This window comes from Lentinula edodes (genome assembly GCF_021015755.1).
Source record: "Lentinula edodes strain Le(Bin) 0899 ss11 chromosome Unknown C8R40scaffold_59, whole genome shotgun sequence".
NCBI lineage: Eukaryota > Fungi > Basidiomycota > Agaricomycetes > Agaricales > Omphalotaceae > Lentinula > Lentinula edodes.
This window is the reverse complement of record NW_025764365.1, coordinates 68,375-83,855: the sequence shown is the minus strand read 5'-3', so window position 1 is coordinate 83,855 and position 15,481 is coordinate 68,375. Positions and strand designations below refer to the sequence as shown.

Sequence of the window (15,481 nt, the reverse complement as noted above, 5' to 3'; positions counted from 1 at the left end):
GTATGAGCTCAGACGAATCCACAAAACTGGCAGTCCTTCCGACGGACTATCCGCGAATCTCGAGCCAGATCGTTGAAGCGGAAGAACGATACCAGATTGAAGGTGCAAGTGCACAAGACATATTGCGCGCGCTGGTGGCAGTTGTACACCGGTATACTGGGGATACGCATGTTGTTCTTGGGACCCCTTCATCTGTCCTTCGTATTGATCTTTCTCCCGAAGACTATCTAGATTCGATACAAGTGGTAGAGACCGAATCGTTAAGTACCGGAGACCTAAACGTCTCCGTGTCCGGGAACTCCATTCGCACAGTTTACAACACTATCCTTTTCACTCCAATACGAATCCAGCTTTTGCATTTGCACCTCGCTCTTATCATCCAAAATCGCACAACTCCTATCGGCCGTGTCTCTCTGCGTACTGAAAAGGAAGAAGGAATACTTCCCAACCCTCGTGCTCCATTGAATTGGTGTGAATGGCCAGGTCCGATTACCTCTGTGTTCTCATCCAATGCGGCCAAAAACCCGGAAAAAGCAGCTATCATCACTCAAACCAGAACTTACGCGTATGGTTCGTTACTCAACGCAGCAAATTCTTTGTCAAATCACTTGCTGGAACATGGAGTTCAACGCGGAGATGTAGTGATGATATATGCTCATCGATCTGCTGACCTTGTTCTGGCGGTGCTTGGGACACTCGGTGCTGGTGCAACATTTAGTGTCATCGATCCTGCATATCCACCTGAAAGGCAGATCGTCTACCTCTCCGTCGCACGCCCAAGGGCAGTCATTATACTCCAGGGTGCCCAGGACCTCAATCCTGTCGATGAAGCTGTGCGAGGATATTGGGAGAAGGATTTGGGCGGTGTGAAAGTCTGCATCGAGGGTGTTAGCCTGGGTGAAGATGGCACTGTGCACGCAGACGGATCAATCTTGAATGTGAACGCAGCAGATCCTGGTGTAGTTCTCGGTCCGGACTCGATTGCAACGCTCTCTTTCACTAGCGGGAGTACAGGTGTTCCGAAGGGTGTTAGGGGAAGACATTACAGTATGTGATTATTCTCGTGTCGAGTTTATCACTAATATTGGTTTACAGGCCTAACGCACTTCTTTCCTTGGATGGCTACCCGCTTTAGTCTTGGCCCCGAGAGCAGATTCACAATGCTGAGCGGAATCGCACACGATCCAATTCAAAGAGATAGTAGGTACTTTGTACTATGTTCCAGAATTATCTTACCTTGTTCACTCAGTATTCACTCCTCTCTTCCTTGGCGCATCTCTCCATGTACCTCCGTCAAGTGCTATCGGAACCCCGGGTGCTCTCGCTGCCTGGATGGATGAGCAAAGTGTCACCGTGACGCACTTGACCCCAGCTATGGGGCAGTTGGTTACTACTACCGGTGCAAATGAAGGTAAATATAACTCTTTTAGTCGAATGTATAAGCTTAAAAAATGTAGGGGAAAGTACTACTGGTGATGCACCTTCTATTCCCTCCCTCCGCACTGCGTTTTTCGTTGGTGATCTTCTTACAAAAAGGGACGTGGCGAGACTGCAGGCCTTGGCAAGAAACGTAGTAATTGTCAATATGTATGGGACGACTGAGACACAGGTATATTTTTATCCATCGCTCTCCGTATCACATCGATGAAGGTATTCCATTCAGCGTGCTGTTTCCTACCATGCGATTCCGCCACTTTCCAAGGATCCCGCCTTCCTAAGCACGCAAAAAGAGGTCATACCTGCTGGCAAAGGGATGAAGGATGTACAACTGCTAGTTGTTAATCGGTGAGATACCTTTCGAACGCATGTGGGCCCCTTTTTCAACAGCTATTATAGAAATGACAAATCTATCCCCTGCGCTGTTGGAGAACCCGGAGAGATCTATGTTAGAAGTGGAGGTCTCGCGGAGGGATATCTAGTTCCTCCCAAATCCCAAGTAGACGGAGAACCAGATCCTAATGAGGAGAAATTTGTGCAGAACTGGTTCCACTCCCGGAGTACCTCAGTCGAAGAAGATGCAGGATATGCCGACACACTTTCTTCTTCGTCTAATCCAGCGAAGCACTATTGGCATGGCGTGCGTGACAGGATGTATCGATCAGGTGATCTAGGTCGGTATGACACAGAAGGTGGGGTGGAATGTATCGGTGTGTTTCCATGTCATATCCTCGACAAACCCTAAGTTGACCTAACTTTGGACCTTATAGGACGAGCAGACAATCAGATCAAAATTCGGGGCTTCCGTATTGAACTGGGCGAAGTTGATACGCATCTCGCCGCCCACCCCGGTGTGCGCGAGAATGTCACTCTCGTTAGGAGAGACAAGGATGAAGAGAAGATCCTTGTTAGCTATTTTGTGCCCCTCAACTCATGGAAAGGTAAGACAGTAGATTCAACTTCCCTAGTGCGCATCACATGTCTTTCTAGGTGATGGGAATGAGGAGAAGGCTACAAACATAGATGATGCAGGCAGCGTCGAAGGTGGAATACGGCGATATGCGCCACTCATCAAAGATATCAGGACACATTTGAAGAAGAAATTACCGGGATACAGTATTCCTACTTGTGAGCTCTGCTTTTATTCACTTGATGCATCGCTAAATGGTCCACAGTAATCATACCCCTTGCACGCATGCCTCTCAATCCCAATGGAAAGATTGACAAGCCAGCGCTGCCTTTCCCTGATACTGCCGCCGCTGTTGCTTCTCTTTCTGCTGTATCCGCCTCTGCCTTGGCTGTCGCCAACGGCCCCGACAACCTTCATGCGGATATTACCCCTACTCAGAAAACCATTCTCAACCTCTTTGCTTCTCTTCTTCCAGGATTTACTCCAGACTTCACAGGAGAAGCACTTCCTTCCATTCCCTTGAATGAATCATTCTTCGATCTCGGTGGACATTCCATTCTCGCTACACGTCTCGTTTTTGAGATGCGTAGAGCCTTTCCAGTTCTGAAGGATCGCATTAGTTTGGGGGTCGTTTACAGTAAACACGCAGGTGAAATAGCGTCCGTGCGTGGCTTAGCTTCGATAGTGGACGTCCTCCGGGGTGAGGACCTGGGACTTCCCATAGACACCAAAGCAGGACCCAATGCAAAGGAAGGAAACGGTATACTTGATACGGATGGGGACGAAGAAGGAGAAGAAGATAATCACTACGCGCAAGATCTTGATGAACTTATCTCTTCTCACCTTGCGTATTCGTATCCCTCCTACAGTACATCCTCTGCTCGGAGTCTACATGTATTCCTAACAGGCGCTACAGGCTTCTTAGGTGCATTCATTTTGCAGCAGCTTCTCGAGACTCAATCGTCATCCTCCTCTTCTTTTGCATCCCATGTCACCTGTCTCGTCCGTGCGTCTTCCCCCTCCTCCGCTATAGCTCGCCTACGCGACTCCTGCGCATCTCGCGGTGTATGGTCCGATTCATGGATATCTAGTAATCGTCTTACCGTTCTTCCCGGTGATCTTGCCCTACCACATTTTGGTGTAACATATTCCCAGTGGGAGAGTCTAGAGCATGAAGTCGACGTAATAATGCATAATGGTGCTTTGGTGCATTGGGTATACCCATATGAGAGGTTGAAGGCGCCGAACGTGATGGGAACGCTCACTGCACTCGAACTAGCAGGAACCCAGGGAAAGCCCAAGTCTATGGTGTTCGTGAGTAGTACCTCAGTGCTTGACACGCCTTCGTACGTGCGTATAGGCTCGTCTGTCGTCTCTCAAAATCTCGGTTGTGGCGTTCTGGAAACGGATGATCTTGAGACTGCTCGGCGTGGACTTAAAACGGGATACGGCCAGAGCAAATGGGTTGCCGAAAAGCTGCTATTCGAGGCAGGAAAGAGGGGTTTGAGTGGATATATCATCAGACCGGGATATGTCGTCGGGGAAAGTAAAGGTGGCGTCACGAATACGGACGACTTTGTGTGGCGGATGGTCAAAGGATGCGTGCAACTGGGAAGCGTTCCTGATATGTCCAATGGGGTGAATATGGTACCGGTGGACCGAGTAGCAATGTGCTGTGTGAGTGCGGTGACAGCAAGCCCCATCCCATCAGACGATGCTTCGTCAGAGAAAGGCGGTCCTGGAGGCAACATAAGTGTGATGCACGTTACTGCACGTCCGCTGCCCACCTTCAATGATCTCTTTACTGCTCTCAAAATATATGGCTGGGCAGTGGAGAAGACAGAGTATGTGCAGTGGCGTTTGCAACTCGAAGCACATGTCATGAACAAATCTCGAAATACAAACGGAGAGGTGGAAGAAGAAGATAATGCTCTCTTTCCTCTTCTGCATTTTGTTCTCGATGATCTTCCTACATCCACAAAGGCACCGATGCTGGACGACAGGAACACTGTAGCTGTTGTCGAGCGTGGTAGGATTAGCGAGTACGATCCCCCGAACACAATCGACGAGAAGCTTTTCGGCCGGTATCTTGCATGGCTTGTTCGTGCCGGGTTTTTGCCTCCTCCACAGGGCGGTCAAGGTGGCCAAAATCTACCGGAACTCGAGGGTGGTGTTACTACGGCCGCAGGAAGAAGTGGAATCTAAATTACCACTCCCTCATCTTTTCGATTGAAAGAAAGTACGATACATAGGTCTCATAGGAATTGTGATCCCAGATTCTGCTTGCTTTCAGCGTGCATCACGGAAGTGAGGGAGTAACATTGTACAACCTTGGTACGACGGATGACACTTAAGTTTGAGATGTCATATCATCATGTCAACGGAAAAGATGACTGCGACACGCAAACCATGACACCATAGGTATCGAGGTTGGCTTAGCCTAAAGAGATCATGACAACAATAATCTCAAACCTTTTCCTGCCACAGCCAGCTTTTCCTTAGCTGACTTTCCTAGTACGCTTTCCGGACCATTTCAGCCTTGGCCAATTATTACATCCAGTGGCTCACAATTGATGAACACCGATGAGATACTTGTAACGCGCCAAGGAGACACGCAATTGACAAGTATTGAAATCTGCATAAATCTGCCAATCGATATGGGATGTGTTTTCCGTATTTGCCGTCGTTGGGACCTCGCCAATACAGAACACATGGCCTCTCAATGATTTGTGCCAGAAGGTGGCAATGTAGTCTGATATGCACAGAGTGGAGGGACATACGTATATAAGGCGAGAAAACAGACTGATCCAGCAAGAACCAGCTGGTCTAATTCTTCAAACAAATTCGCTAGCACGAACATCATACTCACTACGAAATATGAAATTGACCTTGGTGCGTCGTTATGCAAGCCTTTTTGAAAAAATTCCTTACTCTTTAATACCACTAGCAAATCGTGATCTCTTTTATCCTACTTTTCCGTGCTACCCTAGCTGCACCCTTTACGCAGCGCCCACCTAGGCTCATTCTTCCTCGAGACGCCGTGAATATTGCGCTTGACGAACGCACTAATGAGTTCATCGCTTTTAAGAGGGATTGGACCTTTCTAGGAAGGTACCCAGCTTACATGGAAAACCGGCACCCAGTCAAGCGTACATCCTCGTCCACATGTACGAACCTTACAGTGGCCGACGCCCAGACGTGTAAGCTTCAATCACCACAAGGTGTTTGATCGATTAATGAACACCACTCTAGTGCCAGGCTGGAGTAAAATCGAGGATTATGCTGACACGAACTGGGGAAAAGGTTCCCGCAATATAGTGACCAATCCTGCAGATGTATGTGTAAACTCGAATGAATCTTCTTCGCTTTGTGCTTTTCACACTATATACTGCTACTAGTATCCTGCCAGTCCGGCTTTCGTTTGCACCAATGGACCGGTCGATATAACCTTTAGCGGTGTGTCGAGTCTGCATGCATGGGTTTTTGATACTGAAAATTCTTTAATAGGACAACCGACATGCCAAACCCACAACACCACTCTCGGTGGGGAGCTTACCGGGACTGACGGTTCAGTTTCTATTTCTGTGGTAAGTTTTCATGACTGTATGGCATGAGTCTACGAAGCTTCATTACTGGTACACAGTCACAAGGCTTCAACACATCCTCCTCATTTACAATTAGCAGTAAGTTGAGGCAGTCTCGTCCCTCATCCCGTTTGTTTGATTATTTATATATCTTTCTAATCCCAGCGACATCATCGATTGGTGTTTCTAGCACACTGGGGGTCGATCTCAGTTTACCGGAAGGGCCAGGTATCTCTGCCTCTGTCACGATGTCTACGGAAGTTACCAACTCACAAACTCAAAGGTGGGTCTATCTATAATTTCTTTCGAAATGACCAAGACTGAGCTATGAATGTAGCTTCCAGGCATCGTACAGCGATTTGAGTACGATCCAACTTACTATGAACTCTCCTCAGGGTAAGACCTGCAACGCCATTGTGTGTAGTTCATTTATATCTTCGACTTCATTTCACCTCATGCGCTCTAAAAGACTTCTGTCAAGTCATGTACTCTCCAAGCAACCGGCAAGCTTCAATACCTCGCTTCGGGTTATATCTGGTTCAATTACGATGACTCAACAAATGGACACTACAAATGTGAGTGCTCTCTGTATTTCTTTTTCAGTAATGCGGGCATTGATGCATTTTTAGGGGCAGCGCAGATAGAATCCATCTTGACAGACGAAAATGATCGATCTAGTTTTGCAGATTTTGCTGGACCGGTCGCTGCGGACACAACAGTTAGTTACAAAGGAAGTTGTCAGTAGATACAGAGGATAGAGTAGATATGTATATGTCGCGATGTCATCAAAGGGATCCCCACTAAGCTGTTCTTCTATACATTTCTGGACAAAGCGATACGGCCCACAGAGAGGAGCTAGAAATAAAGTTCACCACCGAAGATATAGCTCGTCTATTGTCAAGTGAGCTCGGGACCGTGGGAGGACTACAGTCGTCAGAGACAAGCTCATAAAGCACGAAGGAATTCCAAGCGAAACTATAATGCTATTGAAGTTATAGCCCCCGTAAGCAAATGAGTCGCAGAGGAGCTGCACCCATCGCCATGTACCCATCACATTGATGATCTCGAAGGCAATACGGCCTTTGTCTAGATGAGAAACGGTACGATTGGATACGTGTCGTAGAAACCACACAATGACGACGCAGCAATTGCTGGTATATGTCGAATATATTCACTGTATAATCGAGGACGCGGCACCAGTAGTGCAACAGATCATAACTTGGCCTTCTTTCTCGCCAGATATGAAAGAGAGTGATGATGGCAATGAGCCGTGATACGACAGATTTGTTAAGGCTAGATGGGACAACCGTACCCCAAAAGGTATCCCAATTACTTTCAATTTCGTCAAGAATCCGGGAGGCACATGCCGACGTTTTCAGCTTTCGATGGATATTAACGGGACGAGGAGTGGCGACAAGGGAATATATGAGGTGTGGAGTGCCCATATCCTTTGCGCCCAATGTGGCTTGGATCTTTCGAGGTCGGATGAGCTTATATGTACAAAGAAGGCCAAAGAGCTCGAGGAAAACGAGTTTGCGTAAGATTTTTCATTCCGTATCCACTAAAGGTCCTTGTAGGAATTCAGATCATTTTCGACATAGGATTTCACAAAGAACAATGAACATTTGTGGATCCCCTGGGGCCAACATTCCGGATGTTATGATATGCAGGCTGTTGGTTTTAGGTCCTGACCAGTCCTGACCCAGTAAGATGCTCCATGGAAAGGCCAATGCCTGTGCATTTACAGCAGACTCAGAGATCGTATCAGCTGCCTCTAGAGGTTGATTTTGGGAGGAACCTCCGAGTCCGATAAACTGGAGAACCTGAGATCTTGACAAATATACGTGAGTTCGATAATCCCGATATGGAACATAGTTCTGCGAGAGCCTCTGTAGATCCTGTTTATTCCTGTTGGATTTAATAGGAGATATAATTTCGTTCGTGAATAGCCTAAGTACCGGAATTTTGCGCTAATATAGTAACCCTACCCCTCCTAACCTCTCCCAAGTCTCAACCCCCGACAACCCTTTACAATCTTCGTCAAAAATGTCCGAAAATCAACAACAACGTATAAACGTCGGGGGTGGTCGCTTAGCCGGATGAGCAGGTAGGTGTTCCATCTCCCGATATGACCACCAGAATTGACCTACGTCAATACACACCCATTATATGTTTTAGTATTACTTCTCTCCTTCAGCCACGTCGGAAATAGAACTCACTGAAGGGTGGCTAGTAGCCGAGGTTCATTCGAGGAGCAGTAGGGCTCAACTTACTGCAACTACATCATCTCATTCATTACAAGGTGGGTTGGTTTTGGCAGAGGGAGGCCTTTAGTTATTTTGAATTGAACCATCTGCACAGTGTTCGCTTTCGACGTTAATATGTATGTAGCTGCGCGCCAATCCTGAGCCAACAATGCCTTCTCCCGCGCTATACATCCCAGAGGCGTCTCGATCAACCGAGAAGTGATAACGAAATCATTGTAGGCCTCTACACCGTGACCGACATCAACCACAATCAAGTTTGCTGCGTTAAGGAGTGAATAGGTATTACACTGTAGTTTTGATTTCTTCAGGCCAATACAGGATGTTCCACTTGTCCCATTCAACTGTTTGAGTCAGTAATTTTTCTGTGCCTTTATCTTGAGCGACGAGAAAATGAGTCTCATGCAAACAATGACCGACAAATACAAAACACATACATTCAGTTGCCGATACACACTTTATACTGATCCCAAGGTCACCTCGGCCATTGCTATCAGGAGGTTCGAGATAATGAGGGGGGATGAGCATCTGCATAGGCCCTATCGGTGAACCCGCCATTCGGTGAAACAAGATGGTGGTTTCTTTTGTAAAAGGATCACCAGTTTGGTGCAGCTCTTGATTTGCTTTCTGCAAAATCTGAGACACTGATCCTGTAATCACCTACGAGATGACAATTCGAAGGCGTTACTGCAAGATGAATGAAAGACTAACATTGATATCGGCAACAAAGAGCTGAATAATCAGTAATCATGAGTACGGCAATGCTACTGAGCATGACTGGAATTCCAATTCGAACCTTGTGCGCATTCTCAAACTTTTTCTTATTCGCATATACAGCACACTGGAAAAATTAGACTGATTGATACACATGCCAAGCGGTAGAGCCCATCAGAAATTTACTGACCGCATTAGAATCATACCATTGGTCCACAAACGGTGTAAGTACTGCACCCTCTCCGGCATTTATTGTCGTTGCTTTCAAAGTCTTCGCTTTCACCTGTTGAAAAAAAAACCACGGTGGAGCTAGCATCATGTCCGAAACTCTAGTGGAAAGCGACTTGCATCATCAACAAAACTGGACATCAAAGTAAATATGCAGTCGTGACGATGCGTTAGCTATGCGTCTGTGGATCACCCGGAGCTTCGATGCGACATACCCGTAACCTAGAAATATTTTTCCTCCGCCAAAGCAGCTAGAGACAGCTTGCTTTACTCTGTCTTTCATGGAAGGCTGCCTCTGAGGACCCTTGGGACATGACTCGATGGTACGGTCGCCTGAGATTGGTAACGCCGAGCTCGTTGTGGAAAGCAATAGCAAGGAGATAGCAAGCAGTAATAGAATGTTGAGCGAGACGCGCATGCTAAGCATCAGTCAGAGACGACTAGCGTTATCGGGAGATATAAAGCAAACAGACAAGGAGCAAGTAGAGACCAGCTCTTGGAGGGGAACGAACGAGTCTTCAACTTCTTATATACGACTCGCTTCCTTGTCGATTTCTGATTAAGATGAACCCTGCCGACTTGAACCACTCAACTGCAACGTAGCCGAGTCGGACATGAACTTCTCGATGACGACAAAAGATTACATCTGCAGTTTACATTACAGACCGGCGAATTATCGGCCTTAATCGGGACTTACATAATCTTGTAATATTCAAAGATTCAGAATTAAGGGAGAAAGGCTAAAGCCTAGAAAGTCTGCCAGAATCTACCATGCTGACATGCCACCGACTTCTACTGTGACTGCAGCTGGCGAAAACCGTCCAACTAAGCAAAATAGCTTGAAAAAAATTATCATCATCTCTACTGTCGTCCTAATAGTCATTTTCATCCTTGCTAACTTTCGGTCACATTATCAACAAAGAACATCTCTGACTTCAATTGCACTGAATCCAGGCGAAATTCACTGGAAAGAGTGTGTCCCTGCTGTTGAAAATGTAGAATGTGGAAGGATAATGTGAGTTCGTAACGCAGAAGCTTTTATATAAAGATATGTATTTGCTTTTCGCAGCGTCCCAAAGGATTATTTCGATGCTGAAGCAGGAACAGCTTCCGTTGCCTTAGCCAGATACAAAGCCAAAAAATTTCCTCGAAAAGGCTCAGTATTTCTAAATCCTGGTACTCTTTCTCCCCCGTTCTACGATTCTACAAGGAAACTCAATGTTATCTCGAGGTGGGCCCGGAGGTCCTGGTTCAAGACTTCCTATCACCACAGGTTCCGCGTTGGCAAAGGTTATTGGTGAAGATTGGGACTTGATTGGGTTTGATCCTCGAGGTATTGGCTCCACGATGTGCGTGTAACCTTTACAAGGATGAGTAACTTTGTGTTCATTGTCTTTAGGCCCCCGACGCGTTGCTTTTCCTCCCAAATTTCCAACACTGTCCTCTTCGCCAACACAGTGGTTGAGCAAGGCATCACGGTTTCTTCCATCTCCGATCTATCATCGCCGTTGCTCTATGATCAGCTTGTTGAGCAGCATCGGCAGTTCCTTGCTGTCAAAGAGGCTCATGCACACCTTTGCGGAGAAATGATGGGCAATGAGCTCAAGTATATGGGCACGGCGACCGTCGTGAGAGATATCGATTTCATGTCAAGAGTTATCGAGGGCGAAGACGAGAAGATGTACGCTTGCAACTCAAACTTTCTGTTTACTAACACTTATCTGGATATGAAGCAACTATTGGGGAATATCGTATGGGTCCATTCTCGGTGCTTACCTTGTAAACATGTCCGTTCTCCAGCTCATACTTCCCTAATTATTTCGCTAAAATATCTACTTCTAGGCTTCCACATCGTATCGGTTATGCCGTCATCGATGGGATTGTTAATCCAGTATCTTGGTCTAGTAAATCTAATCCACGGTCCCGATACACGATACTCATCTACTGCTTTTCGCAGATGAACCATCGCACAAATGGCCTATCAATTGGATTTCAGACGCCGAGAAGACTTACCAGATATTTCTTCAGGACTGTTCAAAGGTGCTACACAATTACATGCTCTCAAATTATACAACTCAACATGCATCAGGCAGGGCCCTCTTCATGTCCCCTATGTGAATATAAGGACGAGTCTTGGCAAAACCTGGAGCGTCGGTTCGAAGAATTTTTCGACGCTATCGCTCTCAACCCCATCCCAGTTCCATTTGGGAACAGACCAGGAGTTTTGACATCTGGAGGCGCTCGAGGTAAGGACGATATGTAATCCAAACTACGTTTTTTTCAATCTGAATATATGAACAGGACTTCTCGCAAAATCTCTCCAGCGACCACTGAAATGGCCCAAAGTTGCAAAATCCTTTTCATCTGCTATGGCAGGAAACGGGACAGAACTTTACAATGCCATCGTCCGTCCGCTTCCTCTTGCCGACCTTGATTCTCCAGAACCCCATATTTCGCCCCGTTTGGCTGTCACTTGTCTTGATTCCCCTCGTCCTACCGCACCTGACGAATTTCCTACTGCAAAAGATCTGACGGAGCAGGGTTTGAAGGCTTTGAGAGAAGTCTCGCCCCATTTCGGTTTGAGCACGGGTGTGAGTGAGCCGGATGGCGGATGCCAGTACTGGCCTGTAGATGGTCCGGAGAGGTTTACTGGGCCGTGGAATTCAACACTGGAGACGAAGATGTTGATTATCAGCAATACGGTATGAGCTTCATTGTCGATGGACGAATATCACTCAGCTGAATCTGATTTATCTTGCAGGCTGACCCGTAAGCGCAAGTTCTTGTTGGGAAATTCATATCTGATTGTTGTGAACAGGATCACTCCGAAATCCAGCGGCCTGCTCGTCAATTCCCTTATGCCCGATTCATCTGTTATCATTATCCAAGACGGACCTGGTGTACGTTTCATTTTCATTTTCTTCCCTCTTAAACGATTTCACTGATTCTCGGTTGTTACAGCACTGCTCAATATTTCTACCTTCCCTCTGTACAGCAAAACTTCAACGTGGATACTTTGCTGGGGAAATACCAAAGAATGGGACTGTCTGTCCGGTCGATCTTGCTACATTTCCTGACGAGGAAAGTGATAAGCATATACAGATGCTTTCAACGGAGGATCGAGAGCTGTTGAAAGCATTGAGGGATCTGGAAGCTATGTTTTGAGCATACTTAATTACATAATGACTGCAGAGAGTAATGCATGAAGATAAGGATAGGTACAAAATTCTTCTATTGTAACACCGTTGGTGAAGTGGTTATCATGCTTGCCTTCCAAGCAAGCGGCTCGGGTTCGATTCCCGAACGGTGTATGTCATTTTTGTAAATTGCTGACAATCCGTTTGATTCTTTGGCTTTTTATTTTCAGCTTTTCGCGCCAGTTAGCCCGTACGTCCTGTGCTGTGTTGTCAATACATACGTTCCTACATCAGTTTCACAGGAGGAAGGTGCCTTTATTCTTGCTGTCCGAACTTTCGTCGTCCTTTCGACACGATATATACTGTACTGACATTGACAAATGAAGGTGTACAGTGACATTGGTGAGTAAAAACCTGTAAAAACGAGTCTAAACGAGTACTAGTGAAAAGACAATGTACAGTCCCATGTTCTGACTCTAGTCTGCGTGGATGATCCGACTGGTGCTTTATAGAGTATAAGGAAATTAATGCCACAACTTTGACGTGTGCCACCGTGTTCCTTCTGGCTTCCACTGCTGTAAAACAAGCCTTACGAGAAATTACGCCGGGATATCAACTTTGCAAAATACAATAACTCAAAGAAAGCGCATGGCTTCCTTGCCCGAAATCTGGCGGTCAGTTTTCTCCCCAACCGGAGATTGTTCAAGCATTGAGCAATAGACTTGGAATTACCCGGGCTTTTATACACGTACTCAGACGTACTCTCCGAGGCAGTTCCAAGAAATAATTGACTGTAATATCGGGTTTCCTTGACCATCCCTTCGTCGGTTGTACGACTTTGTACGAAACCTACCGCCGCGGGAAACGCCTGGCGCGAAGCCGTCTCCATTAGGAAGGTGTTGTCTAAATGCCACCATTGTACCCAAGGGTCTGTCTGTTATTGTAAAAAATGTCTTTTGTTCTTGCTGTGCTTATAATGAACGTCTTTCTGACCTTTCATAGTCAACACTCCTGCAGACTGAGCGTGCTGAGCTGCTTGTCTCCCTAATAAAATACCGGAAACTTCCATTATACTTGATTTGATTACGATTTGACGACGTTTTGACTCCTTTATTCCAATCTACGGCAAGTCCCTCTTCTTTCTCGATTTAGATTGCTATGTGGACTGATTCCGATTTCAATAGATCTTATTTTAACGCTCTCGTATATCATTCCTGTGGATTCGATGAAAAACGCTTCTCTCCCTGCTGGCATTCTCCCAGTCCATCCTGTGAACATCGTGCTCCCCCTCCCCCTCTCCCTGACTCCTAGTCCTACAAAACTGGGTTTTCCGTTCGGAGATCCTGAGCACCGAACGCCTCTCAGACGCCGCCGTTCCTCTGCTTTTGCTGCGATCAAAAACTGGACTCTTACTGTGCAACCTGGTTCCCCAGCTCCGAACTCACCTCACAAGTCCATCAGTGTTTCACCTGGTCGTCGTAGCTCGATCTCTATTGCCCGTGATTTGATTTCTCGCAGGACGAGCATCTCTCACAATCGAGCACAATCCAACTCATCGGTGGCACATCTTGTGGAACTTGAAACTCCCGGAATTAACGATTATAAGCAGCCTCAATTTGACCTTACTAAGTTGGGATATACTTCGATATTCGCATCTCGAATTCACACACCGTCGACACCTTCACCATTCCTCTTGCGCGATCCTTATCCTTCAAGTTCGCAGAAACAGAAATCGGTCCAGAAGGAAACGCCGAAGGGCTTGAAGAGAATCAAATCGCTGGGAATGCTCAAAAGAAATCGACGAAAGTCTGTCTCTGCTGCGGCAGTTGACGTTCAGGAGCTTGCTTCTCGTCCTCGCTCTCACTCTAGATCTAAGTCCGCCTTAGTATCTGCGCACTCGAAGAAGTCCTCCACCCACCCTCCGCTTCCACCGACTCTCGCTTCGGAGCTGCTTTTAAGGCAGTTCACCAATGGCGGCTCGCTGGAGACGCATGCGAAACGTGTCATGGAGGAGCAGGCTCAACTGGCTGCACCTGCTGGGTTCCATAAGGGAACTGCTCTTCCGGTGGGCACTATCTACCGCGATGAGAATGGGGTAATATGGCATGACGAAGATGAACGGCTCGAAAGGGAGGCATTACTTTCTCCTCGTACGCCCGAAAGCCCAGCTAGAGAGTGGATAACATTCAATTCCCCCGGAAATTCCCCTGTCCTTCCTGGTATGGCACTCGGTGTTGGAACTTCTGAACCAGAGGAACGTCGTGGATCGCTCGCCTCAGTGACCTCATCGCTTTCTATGTCTTCTAACAACATCGTCACCCCCGCAGATGGGTCCTCCTACCTCTTACATAGTTTTCAACCCTCCTATTCAGGACCACCCAGCCCTTTGAGCGGGTTTGGCTCTACGCGAGTCCCAGTATCGCCTACCTCTACATTAAGCACGATCACTGGCATGGCTGCTGCGACGGGTTCTATGGCCCAGAACAAGCGCACTAGACGTCGTCCAGCACCTTTGAGGCTGAATGCCCCTTCTGCTTCGAACGCTTTCGATGATTCGTTTATTCCATCTCCTCGGGCGATGGCTTTAGCATCTATCGTACCACCTGGTCGACGGCGATCGAGTACCGGTGCGATGGGACTGTCAGCCCCTCCTGCTTGCACTGAATTTACCTCTACCTCCTCTGCATCAAAGGTCGAAGGAGATGCAACTATGAAAGAGAACTTCAAAGCCGATGATCTTGATTCCGCGAGTTTAACGACTATGCGGTCGAAGAAAGTTCTAGGAATGAAGAAGATCTCCAAGTTGAACCTGAAATCAATGAAGTCTCTTTTTGGTGGCGTTTAACAAGTCAAGAAAACGTATCCAGAAAATCCTAAGTTAATTCTTTCTTCCTTATGAAACAATCCTATGTTCTAAGACCATGCTATACTTTATTTACATTTCATTTTTAATAACTTCTTCCGTCTTTTCCTTACTGCCATTGCACATCTTCATACTTGTACCAACGTCATACATGCATTTCTACCATACCCCTCGTGCTATCGAGTTTGTATCTATACATATTTTAGCCTGTTTTGTATCCATTCTAATATGCTCCATTTCGGAATATATACAAGTCGCTTTGACCATTCATGTTGACCGACGCCTGATGTTAGTACCTTGGAGGACAGAATGGCCTGTTTTCACCTCCCGATCTCAGGCCTGAG

At 46.7% G+C, this 15,481-nt stretch overlaps 5 protein-coding genes and 1 non-coding gene across 6 annotated transcripts; 5 read left to right on the top strand and 1 right to left on the bottom strand.

Moving 5' to 3' along the window:
* Positions 1–2: 2 nt before the first annotated feature.
* Positions 3–4,552, top strand: C8R40DRAFT_1177062 (uncharacterized protein; the record flags this gene model as incomplete). Its single annotated transcript, XM_046232621.1, has 9 exons — positions 3–1,047; positions 1,096–1,200; positions 1,250–1,411; positions 1,458–1,609; positions 1,664–1,785; positions 1,837–2,147; positions 2,208–2,378; positions 2,428–2,565; positions 2,613–4,552. The coding sequence occupies 9 exons, from the start codon at positions 3–5 to the stop codon at positions 4,550–4,552; spliced, it is 4,146 nt and encodes a 1,381-aa protein (XP_046080190.1).
* Positions 4,553–5,224: 672 nt separating this feature from the next.
* On the top strand, positions 5,225–6,676 carry C8R40DRAFT_1177061 (uncharacterized protein; the record flags this gene model as incomplete). Its single annotated transcript, XM_046232620.1, has 10 exons — positions 5,225–5,239; positions 5,295–5,547; positions 5,600–5,682; positions 5,746–5,803; positions 5,855–5,934; positions 5,991–6,030; positions 6,097–6,214; positions 6,269–6,347; positions 6,401–6,506; positions 6,561–6,676. 10 exons carry the CDS (start codon positions 5,225–5,227, stop codon positions 6,674–6,676), a joined length of 948 nt encoding a protein of 315 aa, XP_046080189.1.
* Positions 6,677–8,480: 1,804 nt separating this feature from the next.
* On the bottom strand, positions 8,481–9,555 carry C8R40DRAFT_1177060 (uncharacterized protein; the record flags this gene model as incomplete). The annotated part of the gene is made up of 6 exons (XM_046232619.1): positions 8,481–8,572; positions 8,633–8,855; positions 8,907–8,927; positions 8,992–9,036; positions 9,100–9,238; positions 9,353–9,555. The coding sequence occupies 6 exons, from the start codon at positions 9,553–9,555 to the stop codon at positions 8,481–8,483; spliced, it is 723 nt and encodes a 240-aa protein (XP_046080188.1).
* Positions 9,556–9,877: 322 nt separating this feature from the next.
* C8R40DRAFT_755165 (uncharacterized protein) lies at positions 9,878–12,401 on the top strand. The gene is made up of 12 exons (XM_046236124.1): positions 9,878–10,152; positions 10,207–10,313; positions 10,381–10,486; positions 10,537–10,818; positions 10,871–10,924; positions 10,980–11,041; positions 11,095–11,177; positions 11,227–11,383; positions 11,439–11,839; positions 11,899–11,906; positions 11,956–12,037; positions 12,099–12,401. The coding sequence occupies exons 1-12, from the start codon at positions 9,917–9,919 to the stop codon at positions 12,300–12,302; spliced, it is 1,782 nt and encodes a 593-aa protein (XP_046080187.1). The 5' UTR covers positions 9,878–9,916; the 3' UTR covers positions 12,303–12,401.
* On the top strand, positions 12,377–12,448 carry C8R40DRAFT_t274. The gene has a single exon. It is a non-coding gene; the product is annotated as a tRNA-Gly (tRNA).
* A 766-nt stretch (positions 12,449–13,214) lies between these two features.
* C8R40DRAFT_755157 (uncharacterized protein) lies at positions 13,215–15,103 on the top strand. The gene is made up of 3 exons (XM_046236123.1): positions 13,215–13,399; positions 13,459–14,901; positions 14,967–15,103. Exons 2-3 carry the CDS (start codon positions 13,500–13,502, stop codon positions 15,008–15,010), a joined length of 1,446 nt encoding a protein of 481 aa, XP_046080186.1. The 5' UTR covers positions 13,215–13,399; positions 13,459–13,499; the 3' UTR covers positions 15,011–15,103.
* Positions 15,104–15,481: the final 378 nt, after the last annotated feature.